The sequence below is a fragment of the Eriocheir sinensis genome, chromosome 14 (assembly GCF_024679095.1).
Source record: "Eriocheir sinensis breed Jianghai 21 chromosome 14, ASM2467909v1, whole genome shotgun sequence".
Taxonomy (NCBI): Eukaryota; Metazoa; Arthropoda; class Malacostraca; order Decapoda; family Varunidae; genus Eriocheir; species Eriocheir sinensis.
In genome coordinates, this window is record NC_066522.1 from 2,194,064 (window position 1) to 2,209,857 (window position 15,794).

The 15,794-nt window shown below is 43.5% G+C and overlaps 1 protein-coding gene across 1 annotated transcript; it reads right to left on the minus strand.

The window, feature by feature from the left end:
- Positions 1–540: 540 nt before the first annotated feature.
- On the minus strand, positions 541–15,477 carry LOC126998330 (uncharacterized). Its single transcript, XM_050859822.1, has 2 exons — positions 14,922–15,477; positions 541–2,333 (listed from the first exon to the last, which is right to left on the minus strand). The coding sequence occupies exons 1-2, from the start codon at positions 15,265–15,267 to the stop codon at positions 1,399–1,401; spliced, it is 1,281 nt and encodes a 426-aa protein (XP_050715779.1). The 5' UTR covers positions 15,268–15,477; the 3' UTR covers positions 541–1,398.
- Between the last annotated feature and the right edge of the window lie 317 nt (positions 15,478–15,794).

Consider the following 15,794-nt stretch of genomic DNA (forward strand, 5'->3'; position numbering starts at 1 on the left):
CCCACCTCCATCAGAGCCCACGCCAACCCCACCTCCATCAGAGCCCACCCCAACCCCACCTCCATCAGAGCCCACCCCAACCCCATCTCCATCAGAGCCCACCCCAACCCCACCTCCATCAGAGCCCACGCCAACCCCACCTCCATCAGAGCCCACCCCAACCCCACCTCCATCAGAGCCCACCCCAACCCCACTTCCATCAGAGCCCACCCCAACCCCACCTCCATCAGAGCCCACCCCAACCCCACCTCCATCAGAGCCCACCCCAACCCCACCTCCATCAGAGCCCATGCCAACCCCACCTCCATCAGAGCCCATGCCAACCCCACCTCGATCTGAGCCCTCCCCAACCCCATCTCCATCAGAGCCCACCCCAACCCCACCTCCATCAGAGCCCACACCAACCCCACCTCCATCAGAGCCCACCCCAACCCCACCTCCATCAGAGCCCACGCCAACCCCATTTCCATCAGAGCCCACACCACTATATAATAGATCATGTGTATTTCTCTCTACTCTAGAAGAAAGAATAAATCTTACTGACATTATATATTATTATTTTATTATGGAACTGAAATGATATATTTGTCATTTATAAATTAAATGTTTAAGTTAACTTTCTCAATACCATAAAAAAGTTTATTCTTTACATTTTAAAGTTACATATATATTATTTAATGAGTTTAGTTACAGCAGTATTTACATGGTAAACATAGACGAGCGGGCCTCAAGCCTGGTACTGGAGGTGCTCCTTACAATGCCCCTGCCATCTTGACTGGTGTTCAGAGTGTAGGTCCATTAAAAGTGCCATTCCTGCCTGCTCCTATGATGTATGGGTTGCATTGGCAGGGCAAACTGCACCCTGCGGCTTCCATCCTCTGAGGGCGTGGCCTGGACTGCACCCAATGGAGTCCCTAACTGCAAGTATTTGGTGACGGGAACTTGTTCCTGGCACAGACATGGGAAGCGACGATTCCTCCAGTATACCATAACGCTTGGAAGCTTGATATGGTAGTCGTAATGCTTCCTGCTGCCGATCACAGTTCCTGTTCTGTCCCAGCACTTAGAGGTGCGGGACTGTATCTGCATTCATGAACCAATGCGAAGAGGTGTTAATGGATGTGGTGAGAGATTGTAATACCATTCTGTCTCCTCCCTCCCTGAAGACTGCTTGGCATCACACTCAGGAGCGAAGGCACGGCAATGAGCTGGGACTGCTGTGCAGAAAGGGCAGCCACAGTGACTGCCCCCTCACTCGACAATGGACCTATGACTACCCATGTTGTCCTGATGACCACTATCAGTCCAGAGTCCAGTGAAACTACTTAGAAGGGAGCAAAGATGAGTTCTGAGGGCAACATAAAAACATGTACAGAGCTGATACAATAGGCATCTTGCTTATTGCATAAAAACCATGTCCTCCTGCCAGGGCACTTTGCCTTCATTGTTAAAATAATCACAGAAGGTGTTTCTTACATATATTGCCACCTGTGTGGGTCTTCGACCTTGAGCATGTAAATTTTCCAAAGCACCACATGTGTGGTCACGCCACTGGCCAGCAACCATCTTCCTATTAGAGATGTCCTCTCTGTCCAGCAACTCCAGTGGTGCATATGTCTGATGTGAGCTAACACACAAGTAGTTGTGTAAAACGGTAGTTGCTAACGCAATTTTTTCTACACATTCTGGAGATGTTCTGATAGGCTGTCGAAATATTTGAAATCTACTCACAAGTATGCCAAATGCATTTTCTGATAATCTTTTTGCTCTTGATAATCTATAGTTATGAATTAATTTATCCATACATAAATCTTTTCCTGGATAGGGTTTCATAATCCATGGCTTGAGTGGAAAGGCATCATCTGCTATGATGACAAAGGGAGTCATTCTTTGGGAAAATGGTAGCTTTTCTGGGGAAGGAACCTGCACATCATTATTTTCTAGGACTGCTTTTAAGGTGCATTTATCCCAAGCCTCACTGTCACTGACACTCCCATTGGTGCTCACATCAACATACAAAAATTTATAGTTAGCATCCACTAGTGCCATAAGGATTATACTACTGTGTCCCTTATAATCAAGAAAACCAGATCCACTATTAGCAGGCTTAGCAACTAGAATCCTTTTCCCATCGCAGGACCCTAGACAGTTGGGGTAATTCCACAGTCTGTGGAATTCTGCTGCCACTTTCCTCCATTCCTCTTGAGTGGTGGGGACCCTCATGTAGATAGGTTGCAGGACTTCATAGATTGCTGTGCACACACTTGGGATGATCTTAGAGATGAGTGGCTGGCTGACCCGGAACTGGTAGCTCAATGATTGTTGTGATTCTCCTAAGGGGATAAAAGAATAAAGGAAATATTAACTCAATCAATCATCAATCAATGGGGGCATATGCTGGAGGGGTGCGTCGCCTCGCCCACCCTACGACGCCAAGCCTGGGCAAGGAGTGGCACTGCCCCCCTATCAGCTTCTCTGCCCCCCCAACATAAATTCTGACATTAATGAGAATTATGAGATTATTGTAGGCCAACTGATGTAATTGACTGCAGGTCATTCGTCATTCAGTAATTCAACAGTTGCTGGTAGGGTACTTTCAAACAGTATACCCTAGAGCTAAAGAAAGTGGGAATGAAACCAGGGTAAAGAAAAACGTTTCTAAAATCAGCTGCCGGTCAGCTGATGCTTGGTGGAGCATGGCGCCGGTGTAGTGTGGGCAGCGTGGATCATGGTCCTGAGCACTGTGAGCAGAACTTGTGGTGGCTGGGAATTTCAAGGTTAGATTTATTGTTTTCGTCTTTAGAATAGGTCTACATTTATGTGTGCATTGTGATGCATATGATGTGTGAACTGGGAAAACATTTTTTGTTTGATACTAGTGGCTAGCATTTTTATGGTAAACATTTTGAAGCATTTCCGAACACCACTTGCTTGAATGATCAAATTCAATCAAGTTCAATGTTGATTGTTGACAAACAAGTAATGGACGGAGTAATGGAATGGATGAGCACTTGAGTATGTAACTGCTCTCTCTTTTAGTAATAATGTGCAACGTATCATACTATCATATCATTCAGGAAAGACCCGAGTTCCCTATTACTCTGATAATTTATGGGAGAAAATTACGAGATAAATTTATGCCTTCTGTTTAGCTTGTCATTCCTATGTAGTCTGAATCCTTGACCTTTAATCTATACATGTATTGTACAACTTTACGACGTCCAAAGCTAGACAGGATTTATGATGGAACAAAACTCAAATGACTTTTGGAACAAAGATGGTCAGGTCATTTAGATACTTTCTTAGAAAATCTTAGAAATCTATCTTAGAAAACCATGTAAGGATAGTGAATGCAATTGAATCTTGTGAAGAAAATGGATGTGATGCTGTAAATTGTATTGAGGAAACAGGTTTATTGAAGCAGATCAGAAGTAGGGAGTATATGTTTATTGCATATAGTGTTCAGACAGTCTTGAGTTTAACCCTCTCGTGCACCATGAGTTTCCAATAAGTTTCTGTTCCACTCATCGTACATATCTCAGGCCCGACTGGCCTTTTTTTGCCGCCGCGATACTCTACATTCCCGGACGTATTTTACCCTCACAGATATATCGTACCCCAATAAATTTGGTATCAGTGGCTTCATAAAGACTTGTACTAGAACATGCACAAATAATAATAGAGGAAAATATATATATATATATATATATATATATATATATATATATATATATATATATATATATATATATATATATATATATATATATATATATATATATATATATATATATAAAAGCAATACAAACTTGTTTCAAGTCTCCGTATAGAGTATTGTAGACAAAAAATCCGAAGTACCAACTCTTCCCCACTCACTAGCTCGAAATTTTGCGGGCCAACTTTTTTAGCTGAATATGTTTCGAAGCGGAATTTAGTGAGGATTCTTATGGTATCTTCAAAATCCTCGTACGCCTATTAGTTCCCGAGTTACACCAAGAAAACTGTATTATTTTCCTTTCCTGGCAGAGTAGGCTAACAAATAAAAATCGCTCAAAGCTCCTCATCTACGCTCCTTAGAAAGGCTGCCATATGTTACCATTAAGAAACTTATCCCAACAAATGACGCTCCCAAATTTGACGCACTTTCACCGAAAACTTAATTTTTAATCATTTTTTTTTTACTTTTATGACGCGTTTAGCATCATCATGCGCCAGGACCTTTTACCCTTTGATGATGCAAAATGCGTCATCGTGCGCGAGAGGGTTAATTAAACCTGCTGATAAGCTCTTACAATCAAGTGATTGTGATTTGATGACTGAAACTAAACCAATTGAATCTGTGGTCTGCAATGTAAAAGACATGAGAAATGATGTACAAATTTTTGAGGGAATCATTACAAAACTTGCAGATCATAATCTCTCTGAACCTGAACATGTACATAAGGTTCCAAAGTGGAGCTGCAAACTGCCTGCACATTTGCCAAAAGATTCAGTTGTTGAGGTCAGTGTAGGACATTCAGAAGATCCTAGCAATGCAGAAAGTGAAGCAACACTTTTCAGACAGATATAATGCAGCATTGTAGATGACTGCCTTGGAGAGCTTGATGCTAGATTTGGTGAACGTAGTAGTGCAGTGACTGCTGCAATTTCATGCCTTTGGCCAGAACCCAGTGTGAGTTTCTTGGATCCTAAAACAATTGCCTCATTAGCTTCTCTCATAGGTCTTAATACTGACTCATCTCAGCTCCAAAGTGAATGTCAAGTGGCAAGGACCTTTATTGAAAGAGAGCTTGATGACAGAATACACAAAACTCTTAACGATGTGTGCTTGCTTCTTCATCCATATAGAAAAGGATTGTGAAGTCTACCAATTGTATGCTGCTGCTCTCACATTTGGGTCTAATAATGCTGTATGTGAAGAATCCTTTTCAACACTCACGGGTACTAACACCTTACAGACGATCAATGACCCATAAAAGAAAAAGCAACCTTGTGCTACTATCATTTCGCACTGAATACACTCAAAAAATTAATATGGATGAATTTCTCCATACATTTGCTGCAAGAAGCAGGAAAATCCAGTTGTATTAAGAGCACCAGCAGATTTGAAGTAATTTTCCTTTCTCTGTTTCTTTATTAAAATGGTGAGCTATGTTGTTTAGACATATAATTATTACTTCAAAGTTTAGTTCATTTGAAGTGATGAAATTACCAACACACTGTAAATTTAGGTAATTTTTCTATCAATCACATCTTACCTAAAGCAAAAACTGATGTTAATATTTTTGGACTTTTGTTTGTAGAGCCCTGGAAACTGTCAATTAATTATTTTTTCTCTATGTCTTCCTGTGTGTGTGACTGTGTGTATTTATCTAGTTGTGACATACGGGAAAAGAGCTACGCTCACGCTGTCCCATTTCCATATCCGCTCTTGTCCAACTTTTCCTTAAAATCATGAATGTTTCTTGCACAAACCACCTCCTCCTCCAGCCTATTCCATAGCTCAATGCTTCTGTTTGGGAAGCTAAACTTTTTCACATCTCGCCTACATGTGGTCACCCTCAACTTCTTTCTGTGTGTGTGTGTGTGTGTGTGTGTGTGTGAGAGAGAGAGAGAGAGAGAGAGAGAGAGAGAGAGAGAGAGAGAGACGTTTGTTTTGATTATTTCGTAACTATTGCCATAACAACTATGGTTCCATGCATCAACATAGGTAGGACTTAATTTTTGCTGTATACGATTGACTGCCTGCTAATAATCTGCCCCCCTCAATATCTCAATTGCTCCCCTATTGTTAGACTTCTGGGGACGGGCCTGCCAGAGGTCCCTCCGGGCGAGTCTCCATGCAGGCCCCCTTCCCATCCTGAGTACCTCCCGGCAGGATCTATCGACTTGCTCAAGCCAAGAATTCCGTGGCTGTCCCCTTTGCCTCCTCCACTCAGGATTGTCTCTTATGGAGACAACCCAATGAGCAAGGTCGGCTTCTGGGTAAAGTGCCACGTGCCCGTATCGGCTGAGTTGGCGTTGATGGACTATGCAGGTAATATATGTAGAATCAGTCTCATGGAGTAGCCGCCGGTTTGACACAAAGTCATTCCAGCGATATCCCATGATTCTGCATAGACATTCATTACCAAAGGCATCAATCCGCCTCTCCAAGTCCCCATTCAGTGTCCATGTCTTACAGCCATAAAGTAAAACAGGGAGCACAAGGGACTTAAAGATCCGGATCTTTGTCCTTCAGCACAGGTATCAACAAAGCCATATACTCATGCTGAGCGAGTCCATAACACTGTGGGCCAACCCAATCCACTGTAAGACTTCCTGGCGAGACTCACCACTGTTATGAACTATGCTACCAAGGTATGGATGTAAAAGAAATTCTTGCCGCTGTAACTGCCAGTATACTCATGCTGAGCGAGTCCATAACACTGTGGGCCAACCCAATCCACTGTAAGACTTCCTGGCGAGACTCACCGCTGTTATGAACCATGCTACCAAGGTATGGATGTAAAAGATGCTGCAAGAGTGGAGATAAAGGCTGTCCTTTTACTAAGCCTCGTCTTTGCTATGGTAACGATGTTTCACTTGCAGCAAAATAGCGTACGGTGTTCTTCCTGCCAGTGCGTTTGAGAGAGCGAGACGGGACATCTCGGGCAACCAGACCCTCCCTGGCGATGTTTAACATGCATTACTAGCTGTCCTGGCTGACGAACTCCTTACAACAGAAGATGAAAAGGAAGCCCCAGTGGTTATGGTGGTACAGAGAGGTGAAATGCAAACACTTATATGTGTTTATTTGGGCTGCCATATTTGCTGATGATGTCATCACAGCACAAAGGCACTCCACCTCTCAAAGCCGGGAGCCAGTGGACGTGCCGAGTTGGCAACTCGTGCTGCCGCTTCACGCGTTTGAGAGCACTCGGGACGTTCCGAGAGTCCTGATTCCCTCTCTCAAACGCAACCCAGGGAGTGTTTCTATGGGGAGCACTAACTTCATACAGATTTTCGAAAAGTACGGGGGTCCTGGATCCCTAACCCCCGTACTATTTGAGGGACGACTGTAATAGGAAAAAATAATTAGCTGCACTTCATTTGATGAAATGAGAAATAAATACTACATAATGAAGTCACATTCGATGATGACGTCATCGGGAACGACATTCATGCATGACTACTATATAAATCTTGTGTGTGTGAAAGCAGCGAGATTCTGAAAAAAAATCACAAAATCAATTATCTATATTTTTAATTAACGGTAAAATCCAAAGAGAAGTATTGACAAGTGGCCAGACATATAATTCAAAGTTGCATGAGACACACGACAGACGACGCGATATAGCCTATTGTCTGGGTATAGAAGATGCTTGGTCAGCGCTGTACTGCTAGTCTACCACTTTCTTCCATTCATCACTGTCAAGTTAATTATATACATATGATCAAAATAATATTATTTATAACTTGTAGGTATGAATAGTGAAGTGACCTCTACTCCGCCCCGGCGATTCTGTAAATGAATGTGGCTACATAGCCTATCATTCCAATACGTTTCTCTTTGCCACATTCACATAGAGTACAGTGGAGACTCAGTACTTAAACTTAATTCGTTCCAAATGGCTGTTCAAGTATCAAAAAGTTTGACTACTGATACCTATAAATCAGGTAATTCGTTCTAACCTTAGCAAAACCTTAAGTTTACAAAAATTTCAAAGTAAATTTTTTTATAATTTTGATTTGTACTTACCGTAAGTGAAGGCTGGTGATTGATAACGTAGAAGAGGAGGGGAGAAGGGTGGGGAGGAGGAGGGAGGTTATTCGTTGGAGGACGAGTCACCGTCTGGTAACTCGTCTCCTGGTGTGATTCCTGTGAACCCACTAGTGGAGGGCTGTGGCTCACTAACACTTGCACTCTCACTAGATTCCTTTTTCAACAAGAATCTGTCTAATGTGATCTGCCTTTGCCTTTTTTTCAAAATGTCTCTGAAATGCTGCATCAAATTTTCATCAAACTGGTTTATGTTTCTGTGTATGGCAGCAATATCAGGGTGGGACCTCTCCAAAAAGTTTCCCAACTCTGTCCACTGCCGCAAATATTTCTTGATCTCTGCAGTGGAGACTCTTTCCTTGCTGTTCCCCTCCTCCTCCTCTGAAGACAGCTCCTCAGTTACCTCCTGCAGCTGTTCCTGGTGAAGTTGACGCAGCTCGTCAGTGGTGAGGTCTTCAGAGTGTGCTTGCACCAGCTCCTCCACATCATCACTGTCCACCTCAATGTCTATGGTCCTCCCCAGAGACACAATGTCCTCCACCACAGCAGACTCCTGGACTGAAGGCTCAAATCCCTCAAAATCCTTGGCTGTCACACAGGTCGGCCACAGATTTTTCCAGGCAGACTGCAAGGACCTCACAGAAACTTGACCCCAGGCTTTATCTATAAGCCTTAGGCAGTGGAGGATATTGAAGTGATTCTTCCAAAACTCCCTCAGAGTGAGCTCTGTTTCAGAAGTCACCTCAAAGCACCTCTCAAAAAGTGCTTTTGTGTACAGCTTCTTAAAGCTGGCAATGACATTCTGGTCCATGGGTTGGATCAGTGGCATGGTATTGGGGGGGAGGAACATCACTTCGATGAATTTATACCCCTTACCCAATTCTTCTTCCATGCCTGGAGGGTGTGCAGGGGCATTGTCTATCATCAGGAGGGCCTTGAGTGGTAGATTCTTCTCTATTAGGTATGTCTTCACTGCAGGTGCAAACACCTCCACAAACCACTCCGTGAAGAACTGCCTGGTTGTCCAGGCTTTCTTATTTGCCCTCCACATCATACTGAGTTTGCTCTTTTGCACACCGTCCTTCTTGAATGGCCTGGGGTTTTCCGAATGGTACACCAGCAGCGGTTTAATTTTGCAGTCGCCGCTAGCATTGGCGCACAGAAGTAGGGTTAGCCTGTCTTTTATGGGCTTGTGTCCTGGCAAACACTTCTCTTCCTTTGTTATATAGGTCCTGTTTGGTAGTTTTTTCCAAAACAGGCCTGTCTCATCACAATTAAAGACCTGTTGTGGGTATAAGCACTCCTTATCCACAAATTTCTTAAATTCAGGCACAAACTTCTCGGCGGCAACTTTGTGAGCACTTGCGGCCTCACCGTGCCTCACAACTGAATGAATTCCAGTTCTCTTCTTGAAATTCCCAAACCACCCCTTACTAGCTTTAAAATCTTCACTGGAGTCAGAGGTAGTATCACAAATAAGATCACCATGGAGCCGCCTAGCCTTCGCACAAATTATGCCCTCTGACATAGAATCACCAGCCATCTGCCTTTCGTTTATCCACACCATCAACAATTTTTCCATTTCTTCCACTGCCGCAGGTCGCATAAGTTGCTTTTTCGCACCCATTGCCACATCAGCTCCCTTACTGGCCTCCTTGTTCTTCAGTATGGTGGTTACTGTAGATTTTGCCATACAATACTCAGCTGCAAGATCGGTGATTCTTGCTCCTTTCTCGTATTTATCAATAATCTCCTTTTTCCGTTCAATGGTCATCACTACATTCTTCCTTTTAGGGTTATTTTCACCACTAATAAGCCTCTTTGGTGCCATTGTAAGTTCCTAAATGGAAAACCACAGACAGAACGCAGGAGAATGTTGTTGTTCTCACAACCGCGGCGGGACAACTGGTGGCGGCGGGGAGGGAGAGGCCAGGAGCCTTTGTTTACAACCACGTGTGCAGATGTTCGAGCACCAGATATTTTTTCAAGTACCAAGTCGAACTTTTGCGTTCGAGTATCGAAAAGTTCGACTTCCAAGACGTTCGAGTATTGAGTCTCCACTGTACACTGTTAAGTTTTCATTGCATTTAAGGGAATCACTGATATTTATTAGGTGTGTGCAAATCTAGACTTTAAAATTAAGTAGTTTTATAAAAGTTGGTAGAGAATGTTTCCCCGAGGGTAGTTGCTAGATGTCGCCAGCCTATGCTCCATGTCCGAAAGATTATGAAAACTGTGTCAGCACTTCGTAGCGTGACTGTACAACTGCTCAAAGTACTCAGCCCAACAAGCCCTCTGTCTATTCATGTCTGACACGAGGCAACCATCAGCTGTTTGGATAGTGCTCACCTGAGAGGGAGACTTGGAGCGGAGCTTCTTCAGGGCTCGGTAAGCAGGTCGGAGGTCATTTGCATTTAAATGGCCCTCGACTTCCTCAGCAAGACCCCTGACATACCTCTCCTTGTCTCCTCAGGAGAGCTCTAGTCCTACGTGACAGAGCCCTGTATTGGTCCCGGTTCCCAGCAAGTCTGGCAGCGCAACTCTCCTCAATATTCTCCAGCGTCTCCGCCGAGGCAAATCCACTCTTAGATCTTGGGCGCTCTCCAATGCACTCCTTGGCAGCTTGAAGTCTCACGTTTGAAGGTATCCCACAGTTCTACAGGATCTCAAAGGGTGCTGAGCACATTGAACCAATTTGAGACTGTCACTGCATACTCCTGAGCACATGCCAGGTCCTTCAGTCTTGAGATGGAACACAGTATTGTTATATCTCGAGATTCTTCTTGACCTGACATGAAGCTTGAGTGTGGCAACAACAATCCTGTGGTCAGTTGCAAAGAACTCAGCACTCCAGTAAACCCTGCAGTTCTGGAGGATCCTCCAACGAGTGCTTACGAGGATGTGGTCAATCTCCTTAGCTACCCCTCTGGAATCGCTATACCAAGTCCAGCAGTACAGCTCTGGTTTCTGGTAGCAGGAACCTGCAATTCTCAACCTCCTGGACCTTGCAAAATTCAAGAGGAGAGAACTGTTGATGTAGTCAGTGCCAGTAGTAGTAGCATTAAAGTCGGCCAGGACAACAAGTGTGTCCCAGGGAGGGCACTGGTCTAATATGAGGTCGAGTTTGATGTAGAACTTCTCCTTCTCTTCTGTTTTACACATCTCAGTAGGAGAGTGCACTGCAACAAGAGACATGAAGCCCAGTGTGTGCTTCAGCCTCACTCGCATTATACACTCATCAACCAGAGCAACCTCAGCCACAAATGGTAGCAGTTGGCTGGAGATGCCCATAGCTACCACCTTGAGATGGAAGCCATTGCTAATGCCAGACCAGTAGGTGAACCCCCCCTTACTGATCTCGCCACTGCCAGGCCTCCTTGTCTCAGAGAGTGCCACTATATCCACCCTCAGCCTTATGAGCTCATTTGATAGGTTGGGCAGTTGATCATCATCTGAGAGGCTCCAGATATTCCAGGAGCCCACACGCAGAGCCCTCTGAAGGTTAACCCTGGGCCCAGCCTCTGCACTACCCCAGCTACCCTCAATACAAAAACAGGGGCTAGGGGACCCTTCCTATTATTATATAAACTACTGGTGTAAAATAATTTTATTTTTGACAGGGTTGTGTTGTATATTTTTCATTAACTACTGTATTTAATTATTTTTTTTAGATAGGATTGTGTTGCATCATTTTTTTATATGACTGAAATATTAGGAGTGACCTAAGTATGGCTTCAGCCCCCAAGGCCACACAACAAAGGTGACCAGAGTCCCGCTTTTTTTACGTTTGTCCTGCCTTTTTAAGTGTCCCTAAAACGCCCCGCTTTGTTTACGTCTGTCCTGCTTTTTTCTGTCCTCGAACCATCCATACTTCAAACAGGTTAAGGTAAAGATAGTTACGTGTAGCTAATATTACCTAGGTACAGGTACGGAGTTCATAAAAGACGTGCCTTCGTTCGACTCTACACTCAACCCTCGATTTGCCGGACCTCCATTTGCCGGACAAGAGTCCGTGGGGTAAAAAAAAAAAAAAAAAAAAAAGTCCGGGACAAGTCGATTTCAAACTACAGACAAAGTTCACTAGATGGCAGCACATATACGTCTAGTACTGGACTGTACACAAGTCTAGCCACGAGTGTTCAGTGTTGCCAAATTAGCAGTTTTCCGCTAAATCTAGAGGTTTTGTTTGAAAGGAAAAATCTTAAAATTGACAGGAGTAATGGCGGATTTTTAACTCCAATCTAGCGGCAAATTTTTATGGTTTCACCTATAATCGGATTTTTCATGCCATCCTAGCGGATTTGTAAATTTTAAGTTGGCAACACCTCTTCTTCACAACGATGCCACCCAAAAACCCACCAAAGAAAGTAACCAAAGAAAGTACAGTACCTGTATATAGTATATGTTTGTTGTATATGTGCATGTTGTAGAAGGTAATATATTATATTACAGGACAGTATAGGACGACATATATAGGGTAAGGACATTTTCCATTGCCGGACATTTGCCATTCCCGGACAAGCCTTCCCCCCTTTTAGTCCGGCAAATCGAGGGTTGAGTGTACTTAGATTAGTATTATATTTGCATCGCTGGCGTGAGGTGCACTCTTGTCATGTGCGCCCATGTGTGTGTGTGTGTGTGTGTGTGTGTGAGAAAATGTCCTGCTTTTATCTTTGGCAGATATAGTCACCTTATGCACAACCCAACCCAACATAACCTTGCCTGGGGAGACGAACCCTTCGAGATTACTAAACACAAGTATCCTTGTGAAAGAAAGCCACAAGTAACAAAAAGTAAAATAAAAGTACTCAAAACTGAGTAGTAGATATCATTCAAAAGTATGGAGGCTGTGTTAGTATGAATCTTGACCAAGAAAAAGAAAAGCCTGAAAGTAATATCTATGGCAGATGTTACATTTACAGCTGTGATATAGTGAACAGCTTTTGTATTTTTTTCTTTACACTCATTGGTAATGCATTATAGGTCAATATAAACTACTAAAAATAAGGGGGGGGGGAAAGGTGGTAAAGCCTCCACACCTCATCAGGCTATTTTTGGCTACAGTAGGGTAGGTTAGTGATATAAAGCAATTATTATGCTTTGGATCACTTAATCTAGCCCAAAATACCACAACCCAACTTAAAAATAGCCTGATGAGAGAGAGGGGAGCTTTATCCCTCTAAGTGTGGTTATTATTGGTATTATTTCAGAACTACACTCATCTCACTGCTATGGACACCTTCATGATATACGAAGCATTCTGATCACTTACAAAACACTTGTATTGCTGTCTGGTGCAAATCACTTGTTTGCGAGACATTAATTTCATAAAATCTGATCTTGGGGGGATTTTTTTGAAAGATTACATCCATTTATTGCATTTTGGGAGAGAAGTACAGGTCAGGTATGGTTATTAAACCTTTTTGTTGAGTAAGGCCAAGTTGGATTAGGTTAGATTATTAGATGCATCATAAGAAAATAAATAATCAACATAATCCAACCTAATTAAACCTGACCTGACCTAACTTAATGAATCTAACCTAACCCCACATACATTAAACTGACCTATACTCCATTGCCAAAATAAATAAATTCCTTGATTCATTATAGCAAAAATGGGTATTATTTTAGTGTTTGCCCATACTCACCCCTTGCAACCAAAATTGGCTAGGGGGTCTTTGAGACTGAGGGGAATGCGGTGATACACATGAAATGCGTCACAAATACATAGTTTTTTGAGTTATGGGGGGTTGAAAAATACCCTAGATGTAGGGAAATTCCTTACATTTACCCAGATGTAGGGAAATTCCATACATTCTGGGATTTTTTTACCACGTACAGAATCCACGCAATTTCACTCAGTCTCATACTAAAGGGGGATTGAGGGGGTTGAAGCCCCCTTGTTACAGTATTAAGGTAATAATGAAGCATCTAAATAGTAAGTACGTAATTCCCGTCATAAGAATCTTGCAACCGTCATATACAACTATCTATTCACTTACTGGTAGCAAGTACGAATGCGTGAAGCAGGTTCGGTAGCATGTACGAACGCGTGAAGCAGGTTCGAACGCATAACTGACGCCACTATAAAAATTGCCTGTGCCATGATGGGCTTGGGCCGACCACCAGGCCCCTGAAGAAAGCCTACCAGCGCTACAGGGCGAGATAAAAAAAAGGGGGGGAGGGGTCCAGGGGGGACACAGCCCCCCCCTGGTTAGGAGGGGGTTTGAGAGGTTAAGTTACGTAAAGTTCAGCTAGGTTTAAATATGCTCCCCCGGGGGGCACAGCCCTCCCTGGTTAGCAAAGGGATGGAGAGGTTAGGTATGTTAAATTCGGTTAGAGTAGTTTATATATACTCCCCTGGCAAAAAAAAAAAAAAAAAAAACTTTCTGGCACATAATACATGTGGGGGAGGGGGGGGGAGTCCAGGGGGACTGTGCCCCCCCTGGTCAGCAAAGGGGTCGAGAGGTTAGGTTATGTAAAGTTCGGTTAGAGTAGTTCCCCCTTTCCAACCCTGGGGTCGCCAAGCGCTTTTCCGGGAGTCACCAAGACCTCAAAATATCAAACATGGTGTTTTTATGTTACAACTAAACTAGTGGGGTCGGGGTCATGTCTCAAGGTGTATGATTGATTGGGGTCGCCTGAAAAAAAGGTTGGGAATTACTGGAGTACTTTAAATATGCTCCCCACTTAAAAGAACCGACTTCTCCCTTTTCCTTTACTTATAACTACTTGCACCTTCAAATTATGGTTGAGGGACATGTATTTTGTTCCTTAACTAGAATATGGAGGCGTATTATCGTATTTGGAGGCACGGAGTCAATCTCCACAATTACCTTCAATTACTGGTAACACGAACACATGAAGCACAGATTTGAAATGCAGATCAGTAGAGAAGTTGCGGTAGTACGGTTCTTTTTCCGGAGTAGTGCGGTTTAGGGGAGAGGGGGGAGAATGGGCAAACACTAGAATTTTACTGAAAACTGTGTGTGTTCTGTGAAGTGAGACAGGTGTAATTCTGTAATAGTAGCCACCTCAATGCTGATTTAGGCTCCAATAGTAATGACAATGTAAAGAATTGTATAAAGTTAATTAATACACTTACTTAAAGATTATACCAATCTTTATACAACAATCATTACTAATATATTGTACTAACCTGTGACTAAGTGACGCATGGTGATGGCTAGCCGTTCCTCAGCAGTTACTGCAGCCCTCATATTCGTGTCTTGTTTGGAAATCGATGGCCTTATAAGCTCAAGTACCTCATAGAACTGACGTCTGTCCAATCTCATCCAGTTCCTATACCCGTCTTCGTCCTCCAGTGCTAGCTCCTGAAAAAGATTCTTGTACTGGCTGCCCTCCATCCGTCTCTTTAACCATTTTCGAGTCCAGATCTTCCTTCTTCGCCTAATTCTTTCACGTTCTTCATTCTCCTCTTCAGCTAGAAGTACCGTAAAAGCTGCAAGGATCTGAATCCGTTGCTTGAAGGCGTAGCGAGGCATCGTCACAGTACCGGTGCCCTTCTCTTCTGCCGGGGTCTTAGGGGGCTAGTTAGGCTGTGGACCACCACGACCTCCTGCAGACCTGCTGTTTCTCGGTGGCCGGAGAATGGAGAGTTGCCACTTGCCAGTTGCCAGGTTGTGTCGTGGACCTTGTCGTGGACCGTATATCCGACCGTATTTCCCCCAATCTCATCGGAAAAGCAGTGTTGCCAACTCGCAGTCGAAAAAGCTCAAACGCGTTAAATTTCCATGGAAAAAAGTAAAAAAAGGCGCCGTCTGAAAAAAACATACTTTTTTTTGGTCAATTTAATTACAGTTTTACCCAACCAATGATTTTGTCACTTGGTTAATATATATATATATTTTTTTTGGGGGGGGCGGTATTTCGTTGGGGATATACTCCAATGGGGGAAGGCGTTGCATGCCGCGCAATCCCCCAGACGGCTGGTAGAGAGATACCCAATTCCTTCAAGGAGGAGGCCCAATAACGGGGCTGAGGGTGTCGGAAAGAGCCCACCTTTCCACCC